The sequence below is a fragment of the Staurois parvus genome, unplaced genomic scaffold (genome assembly GCF_062004578.1).
Source record: "Staurois parvus isolate SC_StPar_1 unplaced genomic scaffold, SC_StPar_1.0 ptg000003l, whole genome shotgun sequence".
Classification (NCBI taxonomy): Eukaryota; Metazoa; Chordata; class Amphibia; order Anura; family Ranidae; genus Staurois; species Staurois parvus.
Genome location: NW_028317799.1, coordinates 53,861 through 81,228, shown reverse-complemented (window position 1 = coordinate 81,228; position 27,368 = coordinate 53,861). Strand labels below are relative to the sequence as shown.

The 27,368-nt window shown below is 48.1% G+C and overlaps 1 protein-coding gene across 1 annotated transcript; it reads right to left on the bottom strand.

The window, feature by feature from the left end:
- Positions 1-6,968: 6,968 nt before the first annotated feature.
- NPB (neuropeptide B) lies at positions 6,969-22,865 on the bottom strand. The gene is made up of 2 exons (XM_089669172.1): positions 22,508-22,865; positions 6,969-7,261 (listed from the first exon to the last, which is right to left on the bottom strand). Exons 1-2 carry the CDS (start codon positions 22,787-22,789, stop codon positions 7,133-7,135), a joined length of 411 nt encoding a protein of 136 aa, XP_089525298.1. The 5' UTR covers positions 22,790-22,865; the 3' UTR covers positions 6,969-7,132.
- Positions 22,866-27,368: the final 4,503 nt, after the last annotated feature.

Here is a 27,368-nt window from a genome sequence, read left to right as displayed (position 1 = left end):
ACGTTATTACCAGATTTACATACGGAAGTCCTTGATTGTGTTCTGCATCAACAACCTTTAACCACTTGCCTACCAGGCACTTATACCCCCTTATTTACCAGGCCAATTTTCAGCTTTCAGCGCTGCCGCACTTTGATTGACAATTGCGCGGTCATGCAACATTGTACCCATATGAAATTTTGATCATTTTTTTCTCACAAATAGAGCTTTCTTTTGGTGGTATTTAATCGCCACTGTGCGCTTTACTTTTTGCGCTATAAATAAAAAAAGTGCAAAAAATTTAAAAAAAAAAAAAGTTTCTTTGTTTCTTTTATAAAATTTTTCAAACAGGTATTTTTTCTCCTTCACTGATGTGCGTTGATGAGGCAGCACTGATGGGCACTGATAGGCGGCACTGATGGGCACTGATAGGCAGCACTAAAGGCCACTGATAGGCAGTACTAATGAGGTGGCACTGATAGGCAGTACTAATGAGGTGGCACTGATAGGCAGTACTAATGAGGTGGCACGGATAGGCAGCACTAATGAGGTGGCACGGATAGGCGGCACTGATAGACAGCACTAATGAGGTGTCACGGATAGGCGGCACTAATATGCAGCACTGATAGGCGGCTCTGATAGGTGACACTGAGTATGGGTACTGATAGACGGCACTGACTGGCATCACTGATGGGCACTGACTGGCGGCACTGACTGGCACAACCCCTGGGCACTGACTGGTGGCACTGACTGGCAGCACTGCTGGGCTGCACTGGTGGGTGGCACTGGTGGGCAGCACTGGTGGGTGGGCACAGGTGGGTGGCACTGGTGGGCACAGGTGGGTGGCACTGCTGGGCACAGGTAGGTGGCACTTCTGGGCACATGTAGGTGGCACTGCAGAGTGGCACAGGTGGGTGCACTGCTGGGCACAGGTGGGGGCACTGCTGGGCACAGGTGGGTGCACTGCTGGGCACGGGTGGGTGGAGCTAGTGGGCGCACTGCTGGGCACAGGTGGGCAGAACTTGCGGGTGTCACTGCTGGGCACCGATCATCAGGGCACTGATCATCAGTGCCCTGATGATCGGTGCCGATCCCCGCTCTGACAACTGCCGGTTCTCGGCAGTACTTTCCTCACGATCTGACACAGTGAGGAAAGTGCAGCCGAGAACCGGCACTTGCATTTTCCTCTGATCAGCGTGTCATTGGACACCGCTGATCATGTGGTAAAAGGCGGCTGTGATTGGCCTTTTACCACATCACGTGATCAGCTGTGTCCGTAGGACACAGCGATCACAGAGATCGCCGGGTGCGCGCCCCCTGGGGCGCGCAGGAGAGCGCGTTCTGGGAGGACGTCATATGACGTCCACCCAGAACTGGCCGGCCGCAGTGCAGCCGTCCTTCGGCTATCTGCGGTCGGCTACTAGTTAAGGGAGACGTCTGGTCACGATTGGGCTTATGTGTTTGATTTTACTGTTGTTGGTTTAACTGAGGATTTCAACAGTCTGTATATGCAGTAAAGCATGCTTGTTATTGTCACTGTGGAACCTAAGGGGTTAATCCTCTGCATTGTGTAAAAAGGCCGTTTGATCCTGTCTTCTCTCTTCCTCCCCTTTTTCAAGCAAACACCTCTTATCTCCTGATATGACAGACTGAACTGTAGGCATTATGCACATGCTCAGCTTGGTGTGAGTTTTTTTTTCTTGGGTGAGTGCATGTGATCAGCACTGGGCCAATCAGCACTGGTGAGACACAGGTCAGGGGCTCTGCATCCTCCTAGAGCAGAACAAAAACTCCTCCTACAAAATTTAGCTAGTGCTGGACACTGATAGAAGTCACAAGACTGCTCTAACTGCTGATGAGAAAATGTATTTAGCAGTTTATATTTACTAAAATAATTGCATTTCCATGTTGTGTGTACTGTGGAAGACCAGATATAGTGAATGCAGGGTCTGGGGAGAGCAGATATAGTGAATGCAGGGTCCGGGGAGACCGGATATAGTGAATGCAGGGTCCGGGGAGACCAGATATAGTGAATGCAGGGTCCAAGGAGAGCGGATATAGTGAATGCAGGGTCCTGGGAGACTGGATATAGTGAATGTAGGGTCCGGGGAGACCGGATATAGTGAATGCAGGGTCCTGGGAGACCGGATATAGTGAATGCAGGGTCCGGGGAGACCGGATATAGTGAATGCAGGGTCCAGGGAGACTGGATATAGTGAATGCAGGGTCCTGGGAGACTAGATATAGTGAATGCAGGGTCCGGGGAGACCGGATATAGTGAATGCAGGGTCCGGGGAGAGCGGATATAGCGAATGCAGGGCCCGGGGAGACCAGATATAGTGAATGCAGGGTCCGGGAGACCAGATATAGTGAATGCAGGGTCCGGGGAGACCGGATATAGTGAATGCAGGGCCCGGGGAGACCAGATATAGTGAATGCAGGGTACTGGGAGACACTGCAGAGCCTGTGTCCCGCTCAACAGTGCAGCCATGATTGTCACCTCCCAGTTGCTTAGGAGCTTTACACTTGACTTGGATCCAGTTCATTGCTACCTCTTGCTTCTGTACCACCAAGCTAGGTCCCCCATGTCTCAAAGTCGGTCCCGCCTATGGGGAACCATTCGCTAGGAAGAGGGTCAAACTCGCCAACCCGCTCACCACCAGGGTGACCATCTTCTATGCCAGGTACCAACCTTCCCGCTGGCTGCTCTTGCATTCACACCACTTTACTGGTTACCAGTAGTATCAGCATTATATCCCATCTCCCACCAACAATTAACCTTTCAATGGTGGCCCTCATATACTTGTGCTCAAAAGTTTGCATACCCTGGCAGAAATCATGAAAGTTTGGCATTGCTATTGAAAGTCTGACTGTTTGTGCAAAAAACTTTTATTTAACCTCTTCACGCCAGGGCCTCCTGGCCCCTTACGGGGTTTCAGATGCCAGGAGGTGGGCGGGGTTTAGGGTCATGTGACCGCCATGATTCACTGTCACATGATTGGAAAAGGTCCTGATCGCAAGGGGAGATCGGGACTTTTCCGTGAGACACTGACATATGTGCTGGGAGCGTAACGTCAGCACATATGTGTTGTCAGATGGTACACAAATATGCGGCCGCTCGCCGTCAAGGGGTTAAGGATAGTGATTATAGGAAGCCATTTATTATCACATAGATTTTGGTTCCTTTTTAAATCAATGATAACAGAAATGGCCCGGATCAGAGGTTTCCCTCCCCTGGAATGTTTGGCCTTGGTACAGACACACAAGGTGACACACAGGGGTTAAAGTGGCAGGTAAAGGTTCATTTCCCACATCTGTGGCATTTTAAATTGCAATTAGTGTCTCTCTATAAATAATCAATGAATTTGTTAGCTTTCATGTGCATGCACTGAGCAAGCTAGATCTGAACCATGGGGAGCAGAAAAGAACTGTCAAAAGACTTGCGTAACAAGGTAATGGAACATTATAAAGATGGAAAAGGATATAAAAAGATATCCAAAGCCTTGAATATGCCAATCAGTACTGTTCAATCATTCATTAAGAAGTGGAAAATATGAGGATCTCTTGATATCAAGTCAAGGTCAGGTAGACCATGAAAGATTGCAGCCAGAACTGCCAGGCAGGAGTCGGGAGATGCAGCCGCAATTTGGAGACCACTGCGTTAGCAGATGCAACGATTAATGGCATGTCTGCGAAAAGTCTTCACGTTTCTGTGCATGTCAGGAAAGCTTTCGATTTTGCACAGTTTAGGGAGGTCTGTTTATGTTGGCTGGTGGGGATTTATTGTTGCTCGAAGGGATCTATTTTTGCGGGAGGGTCTATTGTGCTGAGGCGGTCTTTTAATGCTGGTGGCAGATCTGTTGTTGCTGGGGGTGGATCATATGTTGCTGGGCAGCGTCAATTGTTGATTATAGGGATCTACTGTTGAGGGGGGTTATTGTTGTTATTGACTGATGAGAGATTTGTTGTTGCTGGGGGGATCTATTGTTGTGGGCTGCAGGGGATCTATTTTACTGCTTTTGTTAAATTCCCTGTTGAGGGGGGTTATTGTTGTTGCTGGCTGAGGGTTGATTTGTTGTTGCTGGGGGGATCTATTGTTGCCAGGGGCGGACTGACCATTTGGAAACTCAGGCACTGCCTGAGGGCCCGGGGTCAGTAGGGGACCCCATGAGATGCCCCTGGTACCTTTTTCATAGGCTTTTTTGAGTTTGGGCAAGGACACAGGGGCCCCATAATCCCCTATTGCCAGGGGGCCCCATGAGTTGTCAGTCCGCCCCTGATTGTTGCTGTCTGCAGGGGATCTATTTTACTGCTTTTGTTAACAAATTCCATACAAATTTTTTAGCACCACAAAATGATACTTGGTTCTGTGATCTCTAAAAGGGCTGTACTTGGAGGGTAGGGGTGGAGACAAGGGGTGACTCTGAGCCTGGATTCGCACTGATGCGGTGCGGAAATCGCAGTGTTTTCACTGCGAATTCCGCACTGCATCAGAATCGCACCCCGTTCATGCGAACCGCTGCGGGTGTGTATGTTAAGTTAACAACACCCCAAAAGTGATCCGCAAAACGTGGTGCAATGTGCAGGATCGGATCGTATAGGTGTGAATACACATGCGATCTGATTCTACTGCGGACTAAAAACAGGGTCCTGCACGTTTTTGGTGCGAGTGCGGTGCAATTAGTGCCATACAGAATGTACGGCTCCAATCGCACCGCACACAAATCACATGTGATTTGCACAGGAATGTACTGCGGTTCCTGTGCGAATCACATGCGATATACCGCACCACATGTATGTGAACCCCAGGGAGAATTCCTGCACCTATTTAACCCTGCAGATTGTAACGATTGCCATACACGCTTTAATAAACGATCAGTGTGCTTTCCAAAGGAATAATTGATCTATAGTCAACAACTAACCATTCCATCGATATGACACACTGGGAAGTTGACTTCTGTTGTTATTGACGATACAATTGTAACATATGGTTGCTAATTATCGTTTGCATCTTTGTTTCCACCATGTCATCTCATAATCTGATCATTTAGAAAAAAATTCATATTCATGAACAAAGTATCCAAATGCTTCCAACTGATGCAGAACAATTGATCATTTTCCATCCTGGACGATCGGCTCAGTTTGATCAAATCCAATCTAAACTACAGGAATACCTCCATTTATGAACGCCTCAGTTAACGTACTTTTCGGTTTACAAATGAAAATCCATTGAAAATAATGCCTCGGTTTACTAATTTTTTTCGCAATACGAATGGATTAATTGGTTTTCAATGCATTTACGCATTGTTTTTTAATCATGTCCCTGTACAGTATTTATGCCATTAAAGTGCACTTTATAGAGTTTGAACAGATAAGACTTTTTTTTTTACTTTTTTCTGACTTCCGGAGCGGATTAATTGGTTTTCAATGCATTCCTATGGGAAACCGCGTTTCGGTTTACAAATTTTTCGCAATACGAAAAGTCCCGCAGAACACATTAAATTCGTAAACCGAGGTACGCCTATATGTCTAAATCCATTGGAAGGGAAGTTAAGGGTATTCTATTGTTTCGGGATACGATTGTTTTAATCAAATCGCACATTGACTGGATAATGGGCAGCACAGTGGCTAAATGGTTAGCATACCACCTGGCAGTACTAGGGTTGTTGGTTCGCCTGGAGTTTGCATGTTCTCCCTGTGCCTGCGTGGGTTTCCTCCGGGTACACCGGTTTTCTCTCACACTCCAAAGACATGCTGGTAGGTTAATTGGCTCCTGTCTAAATTGTCCCTAGTATGTGTATGTATGAATGTGAGTTAGGGACCTTAGATTGTACGCCCCTTGAGGGTTAGGGACTGATGTGAATGTACAATATATAGATGTAAAGCGCTGCGCAGGGGTGGACTGACAACTCATGGGGCCCCCGGGCAATAGGGAATCATGGGGCCCCTTTGTCCTTGCCCAAACTCAAAAAAGCCTATGAAAAAGGTACCAGGGGCATCTCATGGGACCCCCTACTGACCCCGGGCCCTCGGGCAGTGCCCAAGTTTCCAAATGGTCAGTCCACCCCTGGCGCTGCGTAAATTGATGGCACTATATAAGTACCTGAAATAAATAATAAAAGTGAAGCAGTAAGGCCACCATAAGGCTCACCATACACATGGTGTACAATGAGTTTACCAAAACGTTGTCATAGAAGAACTTCACTGAACTATCCAATCATTATGTATTCAATCAGACAGGTCCATGTACTACATACTTATCGGTAATCTAAAGGAGATTGTACAATCAGATGGTAAGGTGTATGGTCAGGTGAAAGTGTATGGTGAGTTTTAATGAGATGGTACAATTAGATTGCAATGTTCATGGTAAACTCTACAATCTCGTATATCAACCAGTTTTCGAAGTATTTCTTGCACCCTTCAAGATTAAAGTATATGTAAAAATGAACAGTGAAGCTAGTGGACTACAAAACACGTCTCCCCTATGTTATAGAGAAGAGGAGAGGGAGAGGCATCTCTTTATTCTGTCCTAGGATGACTATATATTATTATACAGTATTTATATAGCGCCAAAAGGTTTGCTCAGCTCTGTACATTATAGTGGGGGACAGTACATGAGACAATACAGTAACAATACAATACACAAGGGGTTCGAGGGCCCTGCTCCTTGGAGCTTAAATATAGAGGACTACAGAATCCCTGTGTTACAGGGATGTGTTACGGGGATGATAGGAGGGGGCGGGGTTTTGTAGCCCTATCCTAGGGTGGCCACGCTCTTTCTCCATAAGTACAGTGAGTGAGCGTTGTCACCCTAGGACAGGAAGTGTGTGTGTCCCTGGCAGGATCACCAGCTGAAACTAAAAAGTCTGTTCCTATGTCTAGATTATCTTCACACTAGAAGACCATGCAGTCGAATTGTAAGGTGTGTGGCCAGTTTGGGTTAAGGACCCCCCCTCTTCCTGCACATTAAGGCACACAAACACAGAAAAGCAAGTCAATCGGTTGTTTAATTTTATTAAACGAACAAATATGCGTTCTAAAGCAGCAGATACAGAATCGAATACAAATCTACACAAGTGTCTGGAGTAAACGTTGGTGGATCTGTGTTTCTGGGGACATATGGGGGGGCAAGGCAGTGTCTCTGGGTCGGGGGTTATGGGGTGAGACAGTCCGTGCTGTCCAGTGATAGATAGATCTGGGCTTTGCACTGGAAGGTGCTGGATGTGTCCGGGATGAGCTCACAGCTGTGCAGGTTCGGAGAGACGTCTTTCACACACAGTGCCTGCAGGGGGAGACAAAGAGAGGATGAGAAGACATACAGGATGGATGGAAGTCAGTCCACCCCAATGCCTGGGCTTCTTTTATCCTTTGGGTGGCTCCAGTAATAAGAGCTCCCTGTTGAACGACACAGCAAAATATATACGTAATTAAGAAGAAACGTAATTCATATTTTTTATTCTGCAGCTTTCGTTAAAACTTTACCTGGTGATCCTGCCATGAAGGTCCTTGTACAGGCACTTCCTGCTCTAGGGTGACAACGCTCCGTTCTTCTCACATCAGTGTGCTGCGTTAGAGGGCTGACAACTCATGGGGCCCCCAGGCAATAGGGGATCATGGGGCCCCTGTGTCCTTGCCCAAACTCAAAAAAGCCTATGAAAAAGGTACCAGGGGCATCTTATGGGGCCCCCTACTGACCCCGGGCCCTCGGGCAGTGCCCGAGTTTCCAAATGGTCAGTCCGCCCCTGGCAGTGCGTTGCGTTTTTGGAAAAAACCCTTTTGCACCCTAAGCAGAGTGTAGGTCCCCCTTTTGCTACCAAAACAGCCCTGACCCATCAAGGCATGTGCACTACTAGACCTCTGAAGGTATGCTGTGGTTTCTGGCAACAATCTGTCAGTAGCAGATCCTTTAAATCCTGTAAGTTGAAAGGTGGGGCCACCATGGATCAGATTGATTTTTCCAGAAAATCCCACAGATGCTCAATTGCACTGAGATCTGGAGAATTTGGAGGACAAATCAACACCCCAAACTCATTGTAGTGTTCCTCAAACCAATCTTGAACCATTTTTGCAGTGAGGCAGGGTGCATTATCCTGGCTGAAAGAGGCCACTGCCATCTGGGAATACCGTTTCCATGAAAGGGTATAACTGGTCACCAGCAATAGACCTAAGAGGAAAAACACAGCTCTAGGTCTGTGCAGCAGGATCCACCCAACCAGGGGCGGACTGACAACTCATGGGGCCCCCGGGCAATAGGGGATCATAGGGCCCCTGTGTCCTTGCCCAAACTCAAAAAAGCCTATGAAAAAGGTATTGGGGCATCTCATGGGGCCCCCTACTGACCCCGGGCCGTCGGGCAGTGCCCGAGTTTCCAAATGGTCAGTCCGCCCCTGGAAGTGCGTTGCGTTTTTGGAAAAAACCCTTCATGCATTTTGGTAAAAACTGATAACCATCAATGTTTAAAGACAGTCATATTCCGCTGCAGGCTTCACCTTCTTCTCCAGCCACCCAGCATCAGGAGAAGGCTCCCCATCCAACTCCACAGTCCTCGTAACCAAGGGGGGAAAAAGCTGCTCACCATGGAAGCCAAGGTTAAGATGACTGAAGCAAATCAATGCAAAGGCAAGTCCACCAGGTGCAAGCGAAGCCAACATGTTTCACTCCTAGTTGGAGCTTAATCATATAGTCTACAATGAAGCTCCAATAGGCTCCAGTTAGGAGTGAAATGTGTTCGGTTTGGTCACACGGAGAAGTCCACCAGGTGCAGCTGACCCTAACGCATACATTCCTAGTTGGCTCCTAACTGTAGTGTCTATGCCTTGGTTCCAGGAAGCTCCAGATCGGAGTGAAATGAGTAGGAGTTGGTTGTACAGACAAGTCCACCAGGTGCAACCAACCCAAATGCATTTCACTTCTAACTGGAGCTAAATTTTAGAGTCTAGGATGAAGTTCCAGTAGGCTCAAGCTAGGAGTGAAATGTGTTAGGGTTGGTTGCAAAGACAAGTCCACCAGGTGCAACCAACCCTAATGTGTTCATTCCTAATTGGCGCTTAATTGCAGCATCTATGACTAACACTAACCGCTAACACGTTAATTCATTTTTGGCATAGTGTCTACAACTAGGTTCCAGGAAGCTCCAGATAGGAGTGAAACGAGTTGCAATGTTGGCTGCACAGACAAGTCCACAAGTCCAAGTGCAACCAACCCAAATGGATTTCACTTCTAACTGGAGCTAAATTGTAGAGTCTACGATTAGGCTCCAGTTAGAAGTGAAATATGTTAGGATTGGTCGCACAGAGAAGTCCACCAGTTGCAACCAACCCTAACGCATACATTCCTAGTTGGTGCCTAATTGTAGTGTCTATGCCTTGGTTCCAGGCTCCAGATAGGAGTGAAATGTGTTAGGTGGGGTTGCACAGACAAGTCCACCAGGTGCAACCAACCCAAATGTATTTCACTAGTAACTGGAGCTAAATTTTAGAGTCTAGGATGAAGTTCCAGTAGGCTCCAGTTAGGAGTGAAATGTGTTAGGGTTCTTTGCACAGACAAGTCCACCAAGTGCAACCAACCTTAATGTGTTCATTCCTAATTGGTGCTTAATTGCAGCATCTACGACTAACACTAACCATTAACACGTTCATTCATTTTTGGCGCTTAATCATAGTGTCTACAACTAGATTCCAGGAAGCTCCAGATAGAAGTGAAACGAGTTGCAATTGTAAGCAAGGTTGGTTGCACAGACAAGTCCACTAAGTGCAACCGACCCAAATGTATTTCACTTCTAACTGGAGCTAAATTGTAGAGTCTACGATTAGGCTCCAGTTAGAAGTGAAATGTGTTAGGATTGGTCGCACAGAGAAGTCCACCAGTTGCAACCAACCCTAACGCATACATTCCTAGTGGGTGCCTAATTGTAGTGTCTATGCCTTGGTTCCAGGAAGCTCCAGACAGGAGTGAAATGAGTAGGAGTTGGTTGCACAGAAAAGTCCACCAGGTGCAACCAACCCTAATGTGTTTTACTGGTAATTGGAACTAAATTTTAGAGTCTAGGATGAAGCTCCAGTAGGCTCCAGTTAGGAGTGAGATATGTTTGGGTTGGTTGCACAGACAAGTCCACCAGGTGCAACCAACCCTAATGTGTTCATTCCTAATTGGTGCTTAATTGCAGCATCTACGACTAGGTTCCAGGAGGCTCCAGTTATGAGTAAAACGCGTTGGTGTTGGTTGTACAAACAAGTCTACCAGGTGCAACCAACCCAAACTGGTTTCATTTCTAACTGGAACTTAATCGTAGAGTCTATGGTTAGGCTTTAGTAGGCTCCAGTTAGGAGTGAAATGTGTTAGGGTTGGATGCACACAGAAGTCCACCAAGTGCAACCAACCCTAATGTGTTCATTCCTAATGGGCACTTAATAGTAGCATGTATGACTTGGCTCCAGTTAGGAGTGAGATATGTTTGGGTTGGTTGCACAGACAAGTCCACTTGGTGCAACCAACCCTAACGTGTTCATTCCTAATTGGCGCATAATTGCAGCATCTACGACTAGGTTCCAGGAAGCTCCAGTTAGGAGTGAAATGTGTTAGGGTTCTTTGCACAGACAAGTCCACCAGGTGCAACCAACCCTAATGTGTTCATTCCTAATTGGTGCTTAATTGCAGCATCTATGACTAGGTTCCAGGAGGCTCCAGTTAGGAGTGAAACGCGTTGGAGTTGGTTGCACAAACAAGTCTACCAGGTGCAACCAACCAAAACTGGTTTCATTTCTAACTGGAACTTTAATCGTAGAGTCTACGGTTAGGCTTTAAAAGGCTCCAGTTAGGAGTGAAATGTGTTAGGGTTGGATGCACACAGAAGTCCACCAGGTGCAACCAACCCTAATGTGTTCATTCCTAATGGGCACTTAATAGTAGCATGTATGACTTGGCTCCAGCTAGGAGTGAAATGTGTTAGGGTTCTTTGCACAGACAAGTTCACCAGGTGCAACCAACCCTAATGTGTTCATTCCTAATTGGCGCTTAATTGCAGCATCTACGACTAGGTTCCAGGCGGCTCCAGTTAGGAATGAAATGCATTAGGTTGGTTGCACAAACAAGTCTACCAGGTGCAACCAACCCAAACTGGTTTCATTTCTAACTGGAACTTTAATCGTAGAGTCTACGGTTAGGCTTTAGTAGGCTCCAGTTAGGAGTGAAATGTGTTAGGGTTGGATGCACACAGAAGTCCACCAGGTGCAACCAACCCTAATGTGTTCATTCCTAATGGGCACTTAAAAGTAGCATGTATGACTTGGCTCCAGTTAGGAGTGAGATATGTTTGGGTTGGTTGCACAGACAAGTCCACCAGGTGCAACCAACCCTAATGTGTTCATTCCTAATTGGCGCATAATTGCAGCATCTACGACTAGGTTCCGGGAGGCTCCAGTTAGGAGTGAAACGCGTTGGTGTTGGTTGCACACACAAGTCTACCAGGTGCAACCAACCCAAATTGGTTTCATTTCTAACTGGAGCTTAATTGTAGAGAGTAGGCTCCAGTTAGGAGTGAGATATGTTTGCTTTGGATACACAGACAAGTCCGCCAGACGCAGCCAACACTAATGTGTTTCACTCCTAACAAGCTTAATTGTAGAGTCTACAATTAGGCTCCAGTAGCCTCCTGTCAGGGGTGACAACCTAACCTTTCATTTTACAATGAACAGCTTTCCCCCCTTTCTCCTAAAGATGGAGGTGTTGGTAAAAAAGGACACTACATTGCTCCAGGGCAATGCATGGAAAAGGCACTAAAAACGCACTAAAATTTCCAAAAAAACACAGACACAACCCACATAATGGAGACAGGGAAATACAAAAACCGGCATGTGATACGAATGAAATCTGTATGTATAACACATGTTGTGTTACGTTATGCAATGCATTAAAAATGTACTAAAAACACATTATGCACTTTGCGGAGAACACGCGTGCATTTCTAATGGCACTGAGCTGTGAGTAGCCCGTAAACTGAGATGACGCAGGGACTATGTGATCTGTAGCGTGCACAGAGCAGTACGCATGACCACAACTAACATTCATTGCTCATTCCAAACAAATGGAAGTGAGGAGAAAAGGAGAGGTTTGGAAACACATGATACATTAGTGTGATGGCCAATGGGAAGAATGCTCCTTACACTTGTGGTCATTGAGAAGAATTCCCCTCCTACAGATAGCTAAAAAGATCAGTGGTGTCAGTGGGAACTTATCTGAGAGGCTGAAATTGCTCAAGGAACCCCTAGCAAGCTCTGGAGGAACTCTAGGGTTCCATGGAACTCTGGCTGGGAAACCCCGCTTTATACCCTTTGTTGGCCCAGGCAGTGCTCACATCTAGTTTACAACTGATAATGAGATCTGCCAGCACTGTACAGCCAGGGTTCATGATTATGCAATTAATGGGGACATATAACAAATATAAAGTAGGCGTTATCCTAATCCGACAGCGAAAGTGGAAATACACTTTTATTACTACAGAAAGCCCTTATGACATGTCAAAGACAGAGCAAAGCGAACTCCCCGCAATCCTATCCCTTAGTCTGGGTTCACACCTAAAAAAAAAAAGTATAGCAGTCCATTTAACATGATTTCCTATGGGACACATTCACATCGCCGCGTTTTTTGGAAAAGGTCAGGGACTCATTTAAACGCAAAAAACATTGCGTTTTGCTTCAATGGAGACGTTGCAGAAATGCATGCAGTGAGTTTTTTATTCATTTCTGATGCTTTTTTTTTTTGCATTTTAATAAAAAAAAACCCATAAAAATGTATCAAATATGAATGTGCAAAAAACGCAAAAAGCACTGCAGAAACGGATCAAACGCAATCTGCATAGGTGTGAACCTAACCTTACCGGCTGCAGACGCTTCTCCCGGGGTTGTTTTGCATTGCTGTAGATTTGGAGAGATCATGTACATACACTGCACATACACCACATACACTACATACACTGCACATACACTGCCATATACTTCACATACACTACATACACTGCACATACACTGCCATACACTACATACATCATGCACATACACTACATACATCATGCATATACACTGCCATATACTACATACACTGCCATACACTACATACATCATGCATATACACTGCCATATACTACATACACTGCCATACACTACATACATCATGCACATACACTGCCATATACTACATATACTGCCATACATCATGCACATACACTGCACATACACTACATACATCATGCACATACACTACATACATCATGCACACACACTGCCATACACTACATACATCATGCACACACACTGCCATACACTACATACATCATGCACATACACTACATACATCATGCACATACACTGCCATACATCATGCACATACACTGCCATACACTACATACATCATGCACATACACTTCCATACACTACATACATCATGCACACACACTGCCATACACTACATGCATCATGCACATACACTGCCATACACTACATACATCATGCACATACACTACATACATCATGCACATACACTGCCATACATCATGCACATACACTGCCATACACTACATACATCATGCACATACACTACATACATCATGCACATACACTGCCATACACTACATACATCATGCACATACACTTCCATACACTACATACATCATGGACATACACTGCCATACACTACATACATCATGGACATACACTACATACATCATGCACATACATTGCCATACACTGCCATACATCATGCACATACACTACATACATCATGCACATACACTGCCATACACTACATACATCATGCACATACACTACATACATCATGCACATACACTGCCATACAGTACATACATCATGGACATACACTGCCATACACTACATACATCATGCACATACACTACATACATCATGCACACACACTGCCATACACTACATACATCATGCACATACACTACATACATCATGCACACACACTGCCATACACTACATACATCATGCACACACACTACATACATCATGCACATACACTACATACATCATGCACATACACTGCCATACACTACATACATCATGCACACACACTACATACATCATGCACACACACTACATACATCATGCACATACACTGCCATACACTACATACATCATGCACACACACTACATACATCATGCACACACACTACATACATCATGGAATACACTGCCATACACTACATACATCATGCACATACACTACATACATCATGCACACACACTACATACATCATGCACATACACTGCCATACACTACATACATCATGCACACACACTACATACATCATGCACACACACTACATACATCATGCACATACACTGCCTTACCGGGAAGTTGAAATTGTAATACATGCAACTGCACACTAAGGCTTGGTTCTCGCCTGCAGGTGCCGCCAAGCGTTGTCGGGCTCCCACTCTTTTTGCTGTGCGTTCCCGCGCATTGTGTGTAGGGCAGACTATTCGTTTCAATGCTCTGCCCTCTGTGCAAGAAACGTGACAAAGTAGTCCCTGAATCTTTTCCAAAAATGTGCCGCACAGAACCTCATGGTGCTGACCACTCTGCGGCTTGGCACAGGAAAATGCTTGCATGTGCAGACGTGTGGGGGTCTAACAATTAATGGCAGCGCTGCATGTCCAGTCAAAGGGCAGCACATTGCTCTGCGTGCCAGAACCTGCGCCTGATTGCGCTCATGTTCTTGACGCACAAAGGTCTGAGCCAGGGGCATCCCTAGGGTTGGTGTCACCCGGTGCAATAACACTTGGTGACACCCCCTCCAACGATCCCCGCAGGACGGATCGGATCTGCGGATTGGGGAGCCTAATGGAGTAGAGTCCGATCCATTGTGCTCAATCCGCAGATCCGATCCGTCTTGTGGGGATTGTTGGCTTGCTTTAAAACTTACCTTTTCGTGGAGAGATCAGTTCACCCCGTATAGGTTGCATGCCGACGATCCCCGCAGGATGGATCGGATCTGCGGATTGAGCATAATGGATCGGACTCTAATCCATTACGCTCCCCAATCCACAGATCCGATCCGTCCTGCGGGGATCGTCGGCATGCAACCTATACGGGGTGACACCGGACCCGCTCCATGAAAAGGTAAGTTGTAAAGAAATCCGACGATCCCCGCAGGATGGATCGGATCTGCGGATTGAGCATAATAAATCGGAGTCTGATCCATTATGCTCCCCAATGCGCAGATCCGATCCGTCCTGCGGGAATCATCGGATTTCTTTACAACTTACCTTTTCATGGAGAGATCAGTTCACCCCGTATAGGTTGCATGCCGACGATCCCCGCAGAATGGATCGGATCTGCGGATTGGGGAGGATAATGGATCAGACTCCGATTTATTATGCTCAATCCGCAGATCTGATCCATCCTGCGGGGATCGTCGGCTTTCTTTAAAACTTTCCTTTTCGTGGAGCTCATGGAGAGGGTGCGGTGTCACCCCGTGCGATAGGTGTCACCCAGTGCGGCGTGCCCCCCCATCCCGCACCTGCCTAGGGACGCCACTGATCTGAGTCTAGCCTAAGGCTTTGGTCACACGGGTGGCCAGGAGATGGTAAAAACAGGCGGTTGAGCCATTGTTTTACAGCCCCTTGCTTCTCAACTGCTTAACTAGAAGAACATACATCCACTCAGGGCTTTATTGCTCTGCAGTACGCTGGGGTCTTGATGCTTCTCTGTGCCGGTGTGGCAAAAATGAAGACTAAAAATCCCTGCTGTGTTCAAGTGAGTGGGGCCGTGCCGCAACTGCCTGCAGCTGAATGCAATGCAAGTGGTAGAAGTGCAAAGGAGCCGTTCAAAGAAGGAAATCAGCTGTCCCATTCCAGGGAAAATGGCCGATCGCAGATCTCTAGCACAGTGGACCTGTGTCAGGCAATTAGCATTTCCCCAATGGGAGCCCCGTGTGTCTGAGCCTGAGAATATACAGTATATGTAATCCAGAGTACTGCAGTCCTGAGCCCCCATTCACACTTCTCAATTTGGAGCCCCCCCCCGACTTTAGGTCCCCATAAGAGTCCCCGTCAGAGCCCCCCACATAGTTCCCATCAAAGTGCCCCTTACATCAGAGTCCCCCCTCGACTTTAGATCCCCATAAGAGTCCCCGTCAGAGCCCCCCACATAGTTCCCATGAAAGTGCCCCTTACATCAGAGTCCCCCCTCGACTTTAGATCCCCATAAGAGTCCCCGTCAGAGCCCCCCACATAGTTCCCATCAAAGTGCCCCTTACATCAGAGTCCGCCCCCCGACTTTAGATCTCCATAAGAGTCCCCGTCAGAGCCCCCCACATAGTTCCCATGAAAGTGCCCCTTACATCAGAGTCCCCCCTCGACTTTAGATCCCCATAAGAGTCCCCGTCAGAGCCCCCCACATAGTTCCCATCAAAGTGCCCCTTGTATCAGAGTCCCCCCCGACTTTAGATCCCCATAAGAGTCCCCGTCAGAGCCCCCCACATAGTTCCCATCAAAGTGCCCCTTACATCAGAGTCCCCCCCCCCGACTTTAGATCCCCATAAGAGTCCCCATCAGAGCCCCCCACATAGTTCCCATCAAAGTGCCCCTTATATCAGAGTCCCCCCCCAACTTTAGATCCCCGTAAGAGTCCCCGTCAGAGCCCCCCACATAGTTCCCATCAAAGTGCCCCTTATATCAGAGTCCCCCCCGACTTTAGATCCCCATAAGAGTCCCCGTCAGAGCCCCCCACATAGTTCCCATGAAAGTGCCCCTTACATCAGAGTCCCCCCTCGACTTTACATCCCCATAAGAGTCCCCGTCAGAGCCCCCCACATAGTTCCCATCAAAGTGCCCCTTGTATCAGAGTCCCCCCCGACTTTAGATCCCCATAAGAGTCCCCGTCAGAGCCCCCCACATAGTTCCCATCAAAGTGCCCCTTACATCAGAGTCCCCCCTCCACTTTAGATCCCCATAAGAGTCCCCGTCAGAGCCCCCCACATAGTTCCCATCAAAGTGCCTCTTACATCAGAGTCCCCCCCCCCGACTTTAGATCCCCATAAGAGTCCCCGTCAGAGCCCCCCACATTGTTCCCATCAAAGTGCCCCTTACATCAGAGTCCGCCCCCCGACTTTAGATCTCCATAAGAGTCCCCGTCAGAGCCCCCCACATAGTTCCCATCAAAGTGCCCCTTACATCAGAGTCCGCCCCCCGACTTTAGATCTCCATAAGAGTCCCCGTCAGAGCCCCCCACATAGTTCCCATCAAAGTGCCCCTTACATCAGAGTCCCCCCCCGACTTTAGATCCCCATAAGAGTCCCCGTCAGAGCCCCCCACATAGTTCCCATCAAAGTGCCCCTTACATCAGAGTCCCCCTTACACTGTAGTCCCTATCGGAGTCCCCATTTACATCAGAGTCCCCATCAGTACCCCTTATCAGAGTGCCTATCAAAACAGTGCGTTTTTGGTTCAATGGAGATGCTGCAGAAAACGCATGTAGTGCGTTATTGACACATGTTCACATGTTTGCCACCTTTTTGATGTGTTTTGCGTTTTTAATCTGCCCAACAACAAGCTGGCCAGAAAAAAAAAACATTTAAAAATGCAAAATGCATTTAAAAACCAGTCAAAAGTGTGCGTGCAAAAACGTAAAATGCTTTGTGATTTTTTTAATCTGCCCAACAACAAATTGGCAAAATAAAGCATTTAAAAAACCTGCAAAACGCTAAAAAAGAAAAAAAAAAAGCGTCACAAACACATGTGCAAAAATGACAACTCATGGGGCCCCCCGGGCAATAGGGGATCATGGGGTCCCTGTGTCCTCGCCCACACTCAAACCACACCCAAAAAAGCCTATAAAAAGGTACCAGGGGCATCTCATGGGGCTCCCTACTGACCCCGGGCCCTCGGGCAGTGCCTGAGTGCTCTAATGGTCAGTCCGCCCCTGGGTCAGGGACCTTTTTTAAATGCAAAACAGTGCATTTTGGGTCAATAGACTTCAATGGAGATGCTGCAGAGACCGCATGTAGTGTGTTTTTGACGCATGTTCACGTGTTTGCCACGTTTTTGCTGTGTTTTGCGTTTTTAATCTGCCTAGCAACAAGCTGGGCAAAAAAACATTTATAAAGCGCAAAATGCATTTAAAAACATCAAAACCGTGCGTGCAAAATCGTAAAACACTTTGTGTTTTTTTTTAGCTGCCCAGCAACAAATTGTCAAAAAAAAAAAGCATTAAAAAGCTGCAAAAAAATGAAAATAAAAATAAAAAAGCGTCACAAACGCATGTGCAAAAAGTGCTACAGAAACTGATCAAAAGCCATTTAATATGGTTTTCTATGGGACACATTCACATCTCGGCTTTTTTCAGCTGCTGCGTTTTTGGAAAATGTCAGGGACTTTTTAAAACACAAAACGGTGTGTTTTGGGTTCAATAGACTTCAATGGAAACGCTGCAGAAACGCATGTAATGTGTTTTGAATGCATTTTACAGTTTGCGTTCTTTAATCTGCCTGACAACAAATTGGCCAAAAAAAACCAAAAAAACTAAAACGCATCAAAAACGTGAAAAACGCAAAACGCACCACAAAAAGCACTGCAGAAATGGATCAAAAGCAAACTGCATAGGTGATAACCAACCCTTACATCAGCATTCCCATCAGGATCCCCTTCTATCACAGTCCCCATCAAAGTCCCTCTTACATTGGGTGTCCCTCCTGACATCAGTGTCCCCATCACAGTCTCTCCTGACATAAGTGTCCCCATCAGAGTCCCTCCTTACATCGGGTGTCCCTCCTGACATCAATGTCCCCATCAGAGTCCCTCCTGACATCACTGTCCCCATCAGAGTCCCTCCTGACATCAGTGTCCCTCCTGTAACATCAGGGTCCCCATCAGAGTCCCTCCTGACATCACTGTCCCCATCAGAGTCCTCCCTGACATCACTGTCCCCATCAGAGTCCCTCCTGGCATCAGTGTCCCTCCTGGCATCAGTGTCCCCATCAGAGTGCCTCCTGACATCACTGTCCCCATCAGAGTCCCTCCTGACATCACTGTCCCCATCAGAGTCCCTCCTGACATCAGTGTCCCTCCTGGCATCAGGGTCCCCATCAGAGTCCCTCTTGACATCAGGGTCCCCATCAGAGTCCCTCTTGACATCAGGGTCCCCATCAGAGTTCCTCCTGACATCAGTGTCCCTTCTGACATCAGGGTCTCCATCAGAGTCCCTCCTGACATCAGGGTCCCCATCAGTGTCCCTATCAGAGACCCTCCTGACATCAGAGTCCCTCCTTACATCAGGGTCCCGGTCAATTTCCCCTCTTACATCAGATGATCAGATAAAATCTTGCAATGGGTCACATTTGGCCCATGGGACATAGTTTGGAGCCCCCCCCTGATTTCCTCCATTAAGAAAAAAATAAAAGCATTAAGGTGGCCATACACGTAGTGATTTGAGGTCGATCTAGATATGGGCGATCAGTTTAGATATTGAATGATGTAAAACATTTGGTATCAGTTGAGAGTATAATCTATCAGAAACAATCATGAAACAATAATCGGCCTGTTTTATGACCAGATGTCTAGCGCAAAAGCAGATATTCGATCGATCGATTGATCAGAAGCAATTGATAAAATTCTGCCTCAGCTGATCAACCTGCCAATGCCAAAATCTAAAGCTCAGCAAATGATATGAACGGGTCGTCTATGATTTACGGTTCTTATTTAATTCGATCATTTTATGGTGGCTGTACACATTTCAATGAATGATTGATTTCTTTTCCAATTGGTCTCTTCTGGTGTGAATAATCGATCTGTGGTCGAGAACTGATTTGATCGATTGTATGTCACACTTGGGGAAGAAGATTTCAAAACTTGTGATCTCAAGTTGTCAATCTCACCTGTTTCTACCATGCACTCTCATCATCTGATCAATTCAAATACAATCGTATTAAAGAACAAAGTATTTAAGAGCTACCGACTGAAGCAAAATGATCGATCATTTTTTTTGCCCTGGCTGATTGCCTCGCTTTGTTCGAATCTGATGGAAATTGGGTCTAAACTGAATAGCCATAATTTCCCTTATGATCAATTTAGTTTCAACTTTTGTTAGACTCTTTCAAACTGAGGGCACATCAAATCGATCGAAAGAGAAATTATGGCTTGTGAATTGGTTGCGGAATTAATCATTTTTAATTGAATTGAACATCGATCAGATGAAAAAAAAAATCAAAGCATGTATGGTCGCCATAAATTGATCGGAAGGGAAGTTAGGTTTATTCGATTTTTTTAAAGAATCAAATTGCACATCAGGTGATAAAATCGGAGTATGTCTGACCAGGGGCGGACTGACAACTCATGAGGCCCCTGGGCAATAGGGGATCATGGGGCCCTCGGGCAACAAGGGATCATGGGGCCCCCGGGCAATAGGGGATCATGGGGCCCCTGTGTCCTTGCCCAAACTCAAAGCACACCCAAAAAAAAGCCTATAAAAGGTACCAGGGGCATTTCATAGGGCCCCCTACTGACCCCGGGCTCTTGTGCAGTGCCCGAGTGCTCGAATGGTCAGTCCGCCCCTGTTGTGTGACCACCATTAGAGAAATGTCCCCTTCCTGTCCCAGTGACACGGGTTGATATCAGGGGCGGACTGACCATTTGGAAACTCGGGCACTGCCCGATGGCCCGGGCTCAGTAGGGGGCCCCATGAGATGCCCCTGGTACCTTTTTCATAGGCTTTTTTGAGTTTGGGCAAGGACACAGGGGCCCCATGATCCCCTATTGCCTGGGGGCCCCATGAGTTGTCAGTCTGTCCCTGGTTGATATGACCATTCAGTGGGATTTATGGGAGCCATACCAAGGGCGGACTGACCATTTGAGTACTCAGGCACTGCCCGAGGGCCCGGGGTCAGTAGGGGGCCCCATGAAATGCCCCTGGTACCTTTTATAGGGTTTTTTGGGTGTGCTTTGAGTGTGGGCAAGGACACAGGGGCCCCATGATCCCCTATTGCCCGGGGGCCCCATGAGTTGTCAGTCCGCCACTGAGCCATACACACTTCTATCATCTGATCAACGTGTGATTTGATTAAAAACAATCAAATCTGCAAACAACCGAATAGCCATGACTTCCCATCCTACTGATTCACACTCAATTTCGATTGGATTCGATCAAACTGAGTTGCTTGGCCAGGGCGGAATATTATCAATCGATCGGCAGCCCTGAGATACTTTGTCCATGAATCTGATTGGATTTCGATGGATCAGATAATGAGATGATATGGTGGAAACAGAGATAGGATTGATCAATAATAATACTAGCTTGCCACCATAAGTGTCGATCGTCTCTTAACTACCGATCGAAATCCACTTCCCCACGTGTGGGATAACAATCAAACGGGTTATCGATTATAGATCGATTATTAAATAAAAAAATTTTTTTAAAAATGCAGCGCAGTACCAATCCATGAACGGACGGTCAATGATTTACGATTCTTATTTAATTCGATCATTTTATGATGGCTGTACACATTTCAATGAATGATTGATTCACATGTGGGGACACAGTACATGCTCGCTGCAGTACTTGTTTCATAGGAGGTTCATTGCTCTCATATATAGATCGATCATTGCTATAGGAAGAGATCGATCAGAAAATTATTTATTTCAGGTACTTATATAGCGCCGTCAATTTACACAGCACTTTACATATATATTGTACATTCACATCAGTCCCTAACCCTCAAGGGGCGTACAATCTAAGGTCCCTAACTTACATTCATACATACACATACTAGGGACAATTTAGACAGGAGCCAATTAACCTACCAGCATGTCTTTGGAGTGTGGGAGAAAACCGGAGTACCCGGAGGAAACCCACGCAGGCACAGGGAGAACATGCAAACTCCAGGCAGGTGGTGCCGTGGCTGGGATTCGAACCAATGACCCGAGTACTGCCAGGTGGAAGTGCTAACCACTGAGCCACTGTGCTGCCCAATTGATCAGTCATCAAAGCATGTATGGCCACCATAGCAGAGCCCCTGGATGGCAATAAATACCTGACAGGGGTTCTTATCCTTCCATACTCCATACATCCCCTGGATGGCAATATATACCTGACAGGGGTTCTTATCCTTCTATACTCCATACATCCCCTGGATGGCAATAAATACCTGACAGGGGTTCTTATCCTTCCATACATCCCCTGGATGGCAATAAATACCTGACAGGGGTTCTTATCCTTCCATACATCCCCTGGATGGCAATAAATACCTGACAGGGGTTCTTATCCTTCCATACATCCCCTGGATGGCAATAAATACCTGACAGGGGTTCTTATCCTTCCGTACTCCATACATCCCCTGGATGGCAATAAATACCTGACAGGGGTTCTTATCCTTCCATACATCCCCTGGATGGCAATAAATACCTGACAGGGGTTCTTATCCTTTCATACTCCATCCATAACTGGACGCACCCACACACACGTCTCCCAACCCCACCACCAGTCACCCCCCCCCCCCTCCCCCCGTTCCCATACTCACCATATTCTTGAGCACGGCTCCCTGCCGCTGGCTCCCGAAGGCGTTCAGGAAGCTGTCGTCTGCGCTGTCGGCGCTCTCCGCTGCGTTCTCGGGCTCGGATCGGCGTATGTCGGGCGACCTTCGGATTCCGGAGAGCAGCCCGGACGCCCTGCCGACGGAGTAGTAGCTGGGGCCGGTAGACTGCTTGTACCAGGCGGCTGTGCGCTGGCAGGAGAGCAGGAGAGCCAGGGCACTGCACAGCAGGGTGAGTCGTAGGGAGGAGCGGGGGCTCACACACGCCATGGCGATGTACTGCAAGCCACAGGCTCTCGGTAGGAGATCTGGAGGAGAGAACGGCAGGCTGGCTTATAAAGAGCAGAGGGGTGGGCATGCCGGCTCAGACCAGGAGGGGGAGATGGAGAGGGGCTGTGGGGGGGGGAGGGAGGATGGTGGTGGTGGGGGGGATGTTAGATCTCATATTAAACCTCTGACAGCTCCAGAATCACTAAATCAACGCTGAAGCCTGGAGCAAAGTATATGGAGATATCTAACCGAGTGACAGATAAATGGACTGCTTAGCAAGTGATAAAGAATGCCAAATTCTGATTACACGGTGACAACGGACCTGAAAATCACACAGCTATTCCCCGCGCAGCTCCCAGCCGCCGATACAAATCTGAGAATGGTTTAATATGTCATCTGTGAAATGTGGGAATGAGATCTAAAAACTGTCAGGGGAAAAAAAAAAAATCAAAGATCACTTAAAGGGTGAATCCACCCACAGCTGTTACCAGCAGAAGTTTAAGCTGCTCATATTTTGCCTTCCCTGGCTCCTTCTTTCCCCTCCCTCATCAACACGCTGATAAATTGTTCAATAAAAACTTTTCCCTCTTCATTACTGACCTGATTTTAAATCTAACACTGGGTTTCTGTGCTTCTCTATGCAATGCAGGCAGATCGTGGCTTGTGGGAGGGGCTGGCTCAAGGCTTGTGGGAGGTTCCGGCTCATGGGTGGTGAAGGGTGCCAGCTTATGGCTGGTGGGAGGGGCCGGCTCATGGCTGGTGGGAGGGGCCGGCTTATTGCTGGTGGGAGGGGCTGGCTCATGGCTGGTGGGAGGGGCAAGCTCAAGGCTTGTGGGAGGGGCCAGCTCATAGCTGGTGGGAAGGGCCGGCTCATGGCTGGTGGGAGGGTCCAGCTGAATGCTTGTGGGAGGGGCCAGCTCATGGCTGGTGGGAGGGGGCAGCTTATTGCTGGTGGGAGGAGCAGGCTCATGGCTGGTGGGAGGGGCCGGCTTATTGCTGGTGGGAGGGGTGGATGTCAGTTTGGAGCAGTGGGCGTTCCTAGGCTGTATTTGCATACAGGCTGCCCAGGGTCTCCCCCACATGTGATGCTGAACCTCCATGATTGACAGAACTTAAAGTATTACTAAACCCACAAAAGTACAATCAGTCTGTAGATGCAGTAAAGCATGCTGATTATACTCACTGTGGGACCTAAGGGGTTAATCCTCTGCACTGTGTAAAAACGCTGTTTGATCCTGTCTTCTATCATCCTACCCTTCTTCTACTGTCCCCAATCCATCTGCTGAAAGAACAGAGCCTTGGGAGCAAGCTGCATGTGCTCAGTTTGGTGTGTATTGCTAAAGAGTTTTTTTTTTTCATGGGAGACCAGATATAGTGAATGCAGGGTCCTGGGAGACAAGATATAGTGAATGCAGGGTCCGGGGAGACCAGATATAGTGAATGCAGGGTCCTGGGAGACCGAATATAGTGAATGCAGGGTCCGGGGAGAGCAGATATAGTGAATTCAGGGTCCGGGGAGAGCGGATATAGTGAATGCAGGGTCCGGGGAGAGCGGATATAGTGAATGCAGGGTCCGGGGAGACCACATATAGTGAACGCGGGGTCCGGGGAGACCGGATATAGTGAACGCGGGGTCCGGGGAGAGCGGATATAGTGAACGCGGGGTCCGGGGAGAGCGGATATAGTGAACGCGGGGTCCGGGGAGACCGGATATAGTGAACGCGGGGTCCGGGGAGACCGGATATAGTGAACGCGGGGTCCGGGGAGACCGGATATAGTGAACGCGGGGTCCGGGGAGACCGGATATAGTGGACGCGGGGTCCGGGGAGACCGGATATAGTGGACGCGGGGTCCGGGGAGACCGGATATAGTGGACGCGGGGTCCGGGGAGACCGGATATAGTGGACGCGGGGTCCGGGGAGACCGGATATAGTGGACGCAGGGTCCGGGGAGACCGGATATAGTGAACGCAGGGTCCGGGGAGACCACATATAGTGAACGCGGGGTCCGGGGAGAGTGGATATAGTGAACGCGGGGTCCGGGGAGACCGGATATAGTGAACGCGGGGTCCGGGGAGACCGGATATAGTGAACGCGGGGTCCGGGGAGAGTGGATATAGTGAACGCGGGGTCCGGGGAGACCGGATATAGTGAACGCGGGGTCCGGGGAGACCGGATATAGTGAACGCAGGGTCCGGGGAGACCGGATATAGTGAATGCGGGGTCCGGGGAGACCGGATATAGTGAATGCGGGGTCCGGGGAGTCCGGATATAGTGAATGCGGGGTCCGGGGAGAGTGGATATAGTGAATGCGGGGTCCGGGGAGACCGGATATAGTGGATGCGGGGTCCGGGGAGACCGGATATAGTGAATGCAGGGTCCGGGGAGACCGGATATAGTGGATGCAGGGTCCGGGGAGACCGGATATTGTGAATGCAGGGCCCGGGGAGACCGGATATAGCGAATGCAGGGTACGGGGAGACCAGATATAGTGAATGCAGGATCCGGGGAGACCAGATATAGTGAATGCAGGGTCCGGGGAGACCAGATATAGTGAATGCAGGGTCCGGGGAGACCAGATATAGTGAATGCAGGGTCCGGGGAGACCAGATACAGTGAATGCAGGGTCCTGGGAGACCAGATACAGTGAATGCAGGGTCCGGGGAGACCAGATACAGTGAATGCGGGGTCCGGGGAGTCCGGATATAGTGAATGCGGGGTCCGGGGAGAGTGGATATAGTGAATGCGGGGTCCGGGGAGACCGGATATAGTGGATGCGGGGTCCGGGGAGACCGGATATAGTGAATGCAGGGTCCGGGGAGACCGGATATAGTGGATGCAGGGTCCGGGGAGACCGGATATTGTGAATGCAGGGCCCGGGGAGACCGGATATAGCGAATGCAGGGTACGGGGAGACCAGATATAGTGAATGCAGGATCCGGGGAGACCAGATATAGTGAATGCAGGGTCCGGGGAGACCAGATATAGTGAATGCAGGGTCCGGGGAGACCAGATATAGTGAATGCAGGGTCCGGGGAGACCAGATACAGTGAATGCAGGGTCCTGGGAGACCAGATACAGTGAATGCAGGGTCCGGGGAGACCAGATACAGTGAATGCAGGGTCCGGGGAGACCAGATACAGTGAATGCAGGGTCCGGGGAGACCAGATATAGTGAATGCAGGGTCCGGGGAGACCAGATATAGTGAATGCAGGGTCCGGGGAGACCAGATATAGTGAATGCAGGGTCCGGGTTTATTAATAAGAAAACTGCCATTTTTATTGATTAATGGCTGTCCTGACTTCCCTGATCCTCCCCTTCTTCTACTGTCCCTAATCCATCTGCTGATAGAACAGAGCCTTGGGGGCACAATGCACATGCTCAGTTTGGTGTGTATTGCTAGAGAGTTTTTTTTCTTTCTTGGGAGGGTGCATGTGATCAGCACAGGGCCAATCAGCACTGTCCAGACAGAGTGTCAGGGCCATTCAGGGGAGAATGAAAACTCCTCCTACAAGCTTTAACCAGTGCTCGGCTGGACACTGATGGAAGTCACAAGACTGCTATATACTGCTGATGAGAAAAGGTATTTAGCAGTTTATATTTACTAAAATAAATATATTTACACAGTGATGGTGGTCAGCACGCCAGAACAATGTCAATGCATGACTCCGATCCAGGAGAGACAGCATGCAGGGCCATCTCCTGCATTCAGAAGAAGGTGGAAATCAGCCTCCGCCTGAAGAGGGCACTCTGTGACTTGGGGGCTCAGTGATGTGAAAACTCCAGTGTGATGGGGGCCCTGTGTTATTGGGGGGCTTTGTTCTGGGGGATGCTGATGTAATGGGGGGACTTGTGTATAGGGGGCTTCTGATGTAAAGACAGACCTCTGATATGGGGGACTTCTGATGTGATGGTGGGCCTCTGAAGTGAAGGGGGGGTGGCTCTGATGTGATGAGAAATCTCTGATGTGAAAGAAGGCTTCTGATGTGAAGGGGGTTTTAATGTGGTTGGGCAACTCTAAAGTAAATGGAGGGCTCTGATGTGATGGGGAAATGTCTGATGCGAAAGGTGAGACTCTGAAGAAAGGGGGGTGGTCAGTATGTGATGGGGGATCTCTGATGTAAAGAGGGACCTTTGACGTGATAGGGGGCTTCTGCCTTTAAGGGTAGCACTCTAATGTGCTGGGGAACCTTTGATGTGATGAGAGGCCCTCTGATGTGGTGGAGGAACCTCCGATGTGATGGAGGACCTCCAATGTGATGGGAAACCTCTGATGTGATGGGTTATCCTCCGATGTGATGGAGGAACCTCCGATATGATGAAAGACCTTAGATGTGATGGAGGAACCTCTTATGTGATGAAGAAACCTCCGATGTGATGAAAGACCTTAGATGTGATGGAGGAACCTCCGATGTGATGAAGAAACCTCCGATGTGATGAAAGACCTTAGATGTGATGGAGGAACCTCTTATGTGATGGAGGAACCTCTGATGCGATGAAAGACCTTAGATGTGATGGAGGAACCTCTGATGTGATGGAGGACCTCCAATATAATGGAGTAACATCCGATGTGATGGGGA

What these genes read in the sequence shown, in the direction of transcription:
- NPB (XM_089669172.1), bottom strand. Translation starts at nt 22,789, where the DNA reads ATGGCGTGTGTGAGCCCCCGCTCCTCCCTACGACTCACCCTGCTGTGC. An exon ending in GAGCCGTGCTCAAGAATATG is followed by an intron (nt 7,262 to 22,507) that starts GTGAGTATGGGA and finishes CTCCCCCTGCAG; the next exon opens with GCACTGTGTGTGAAAGACGT.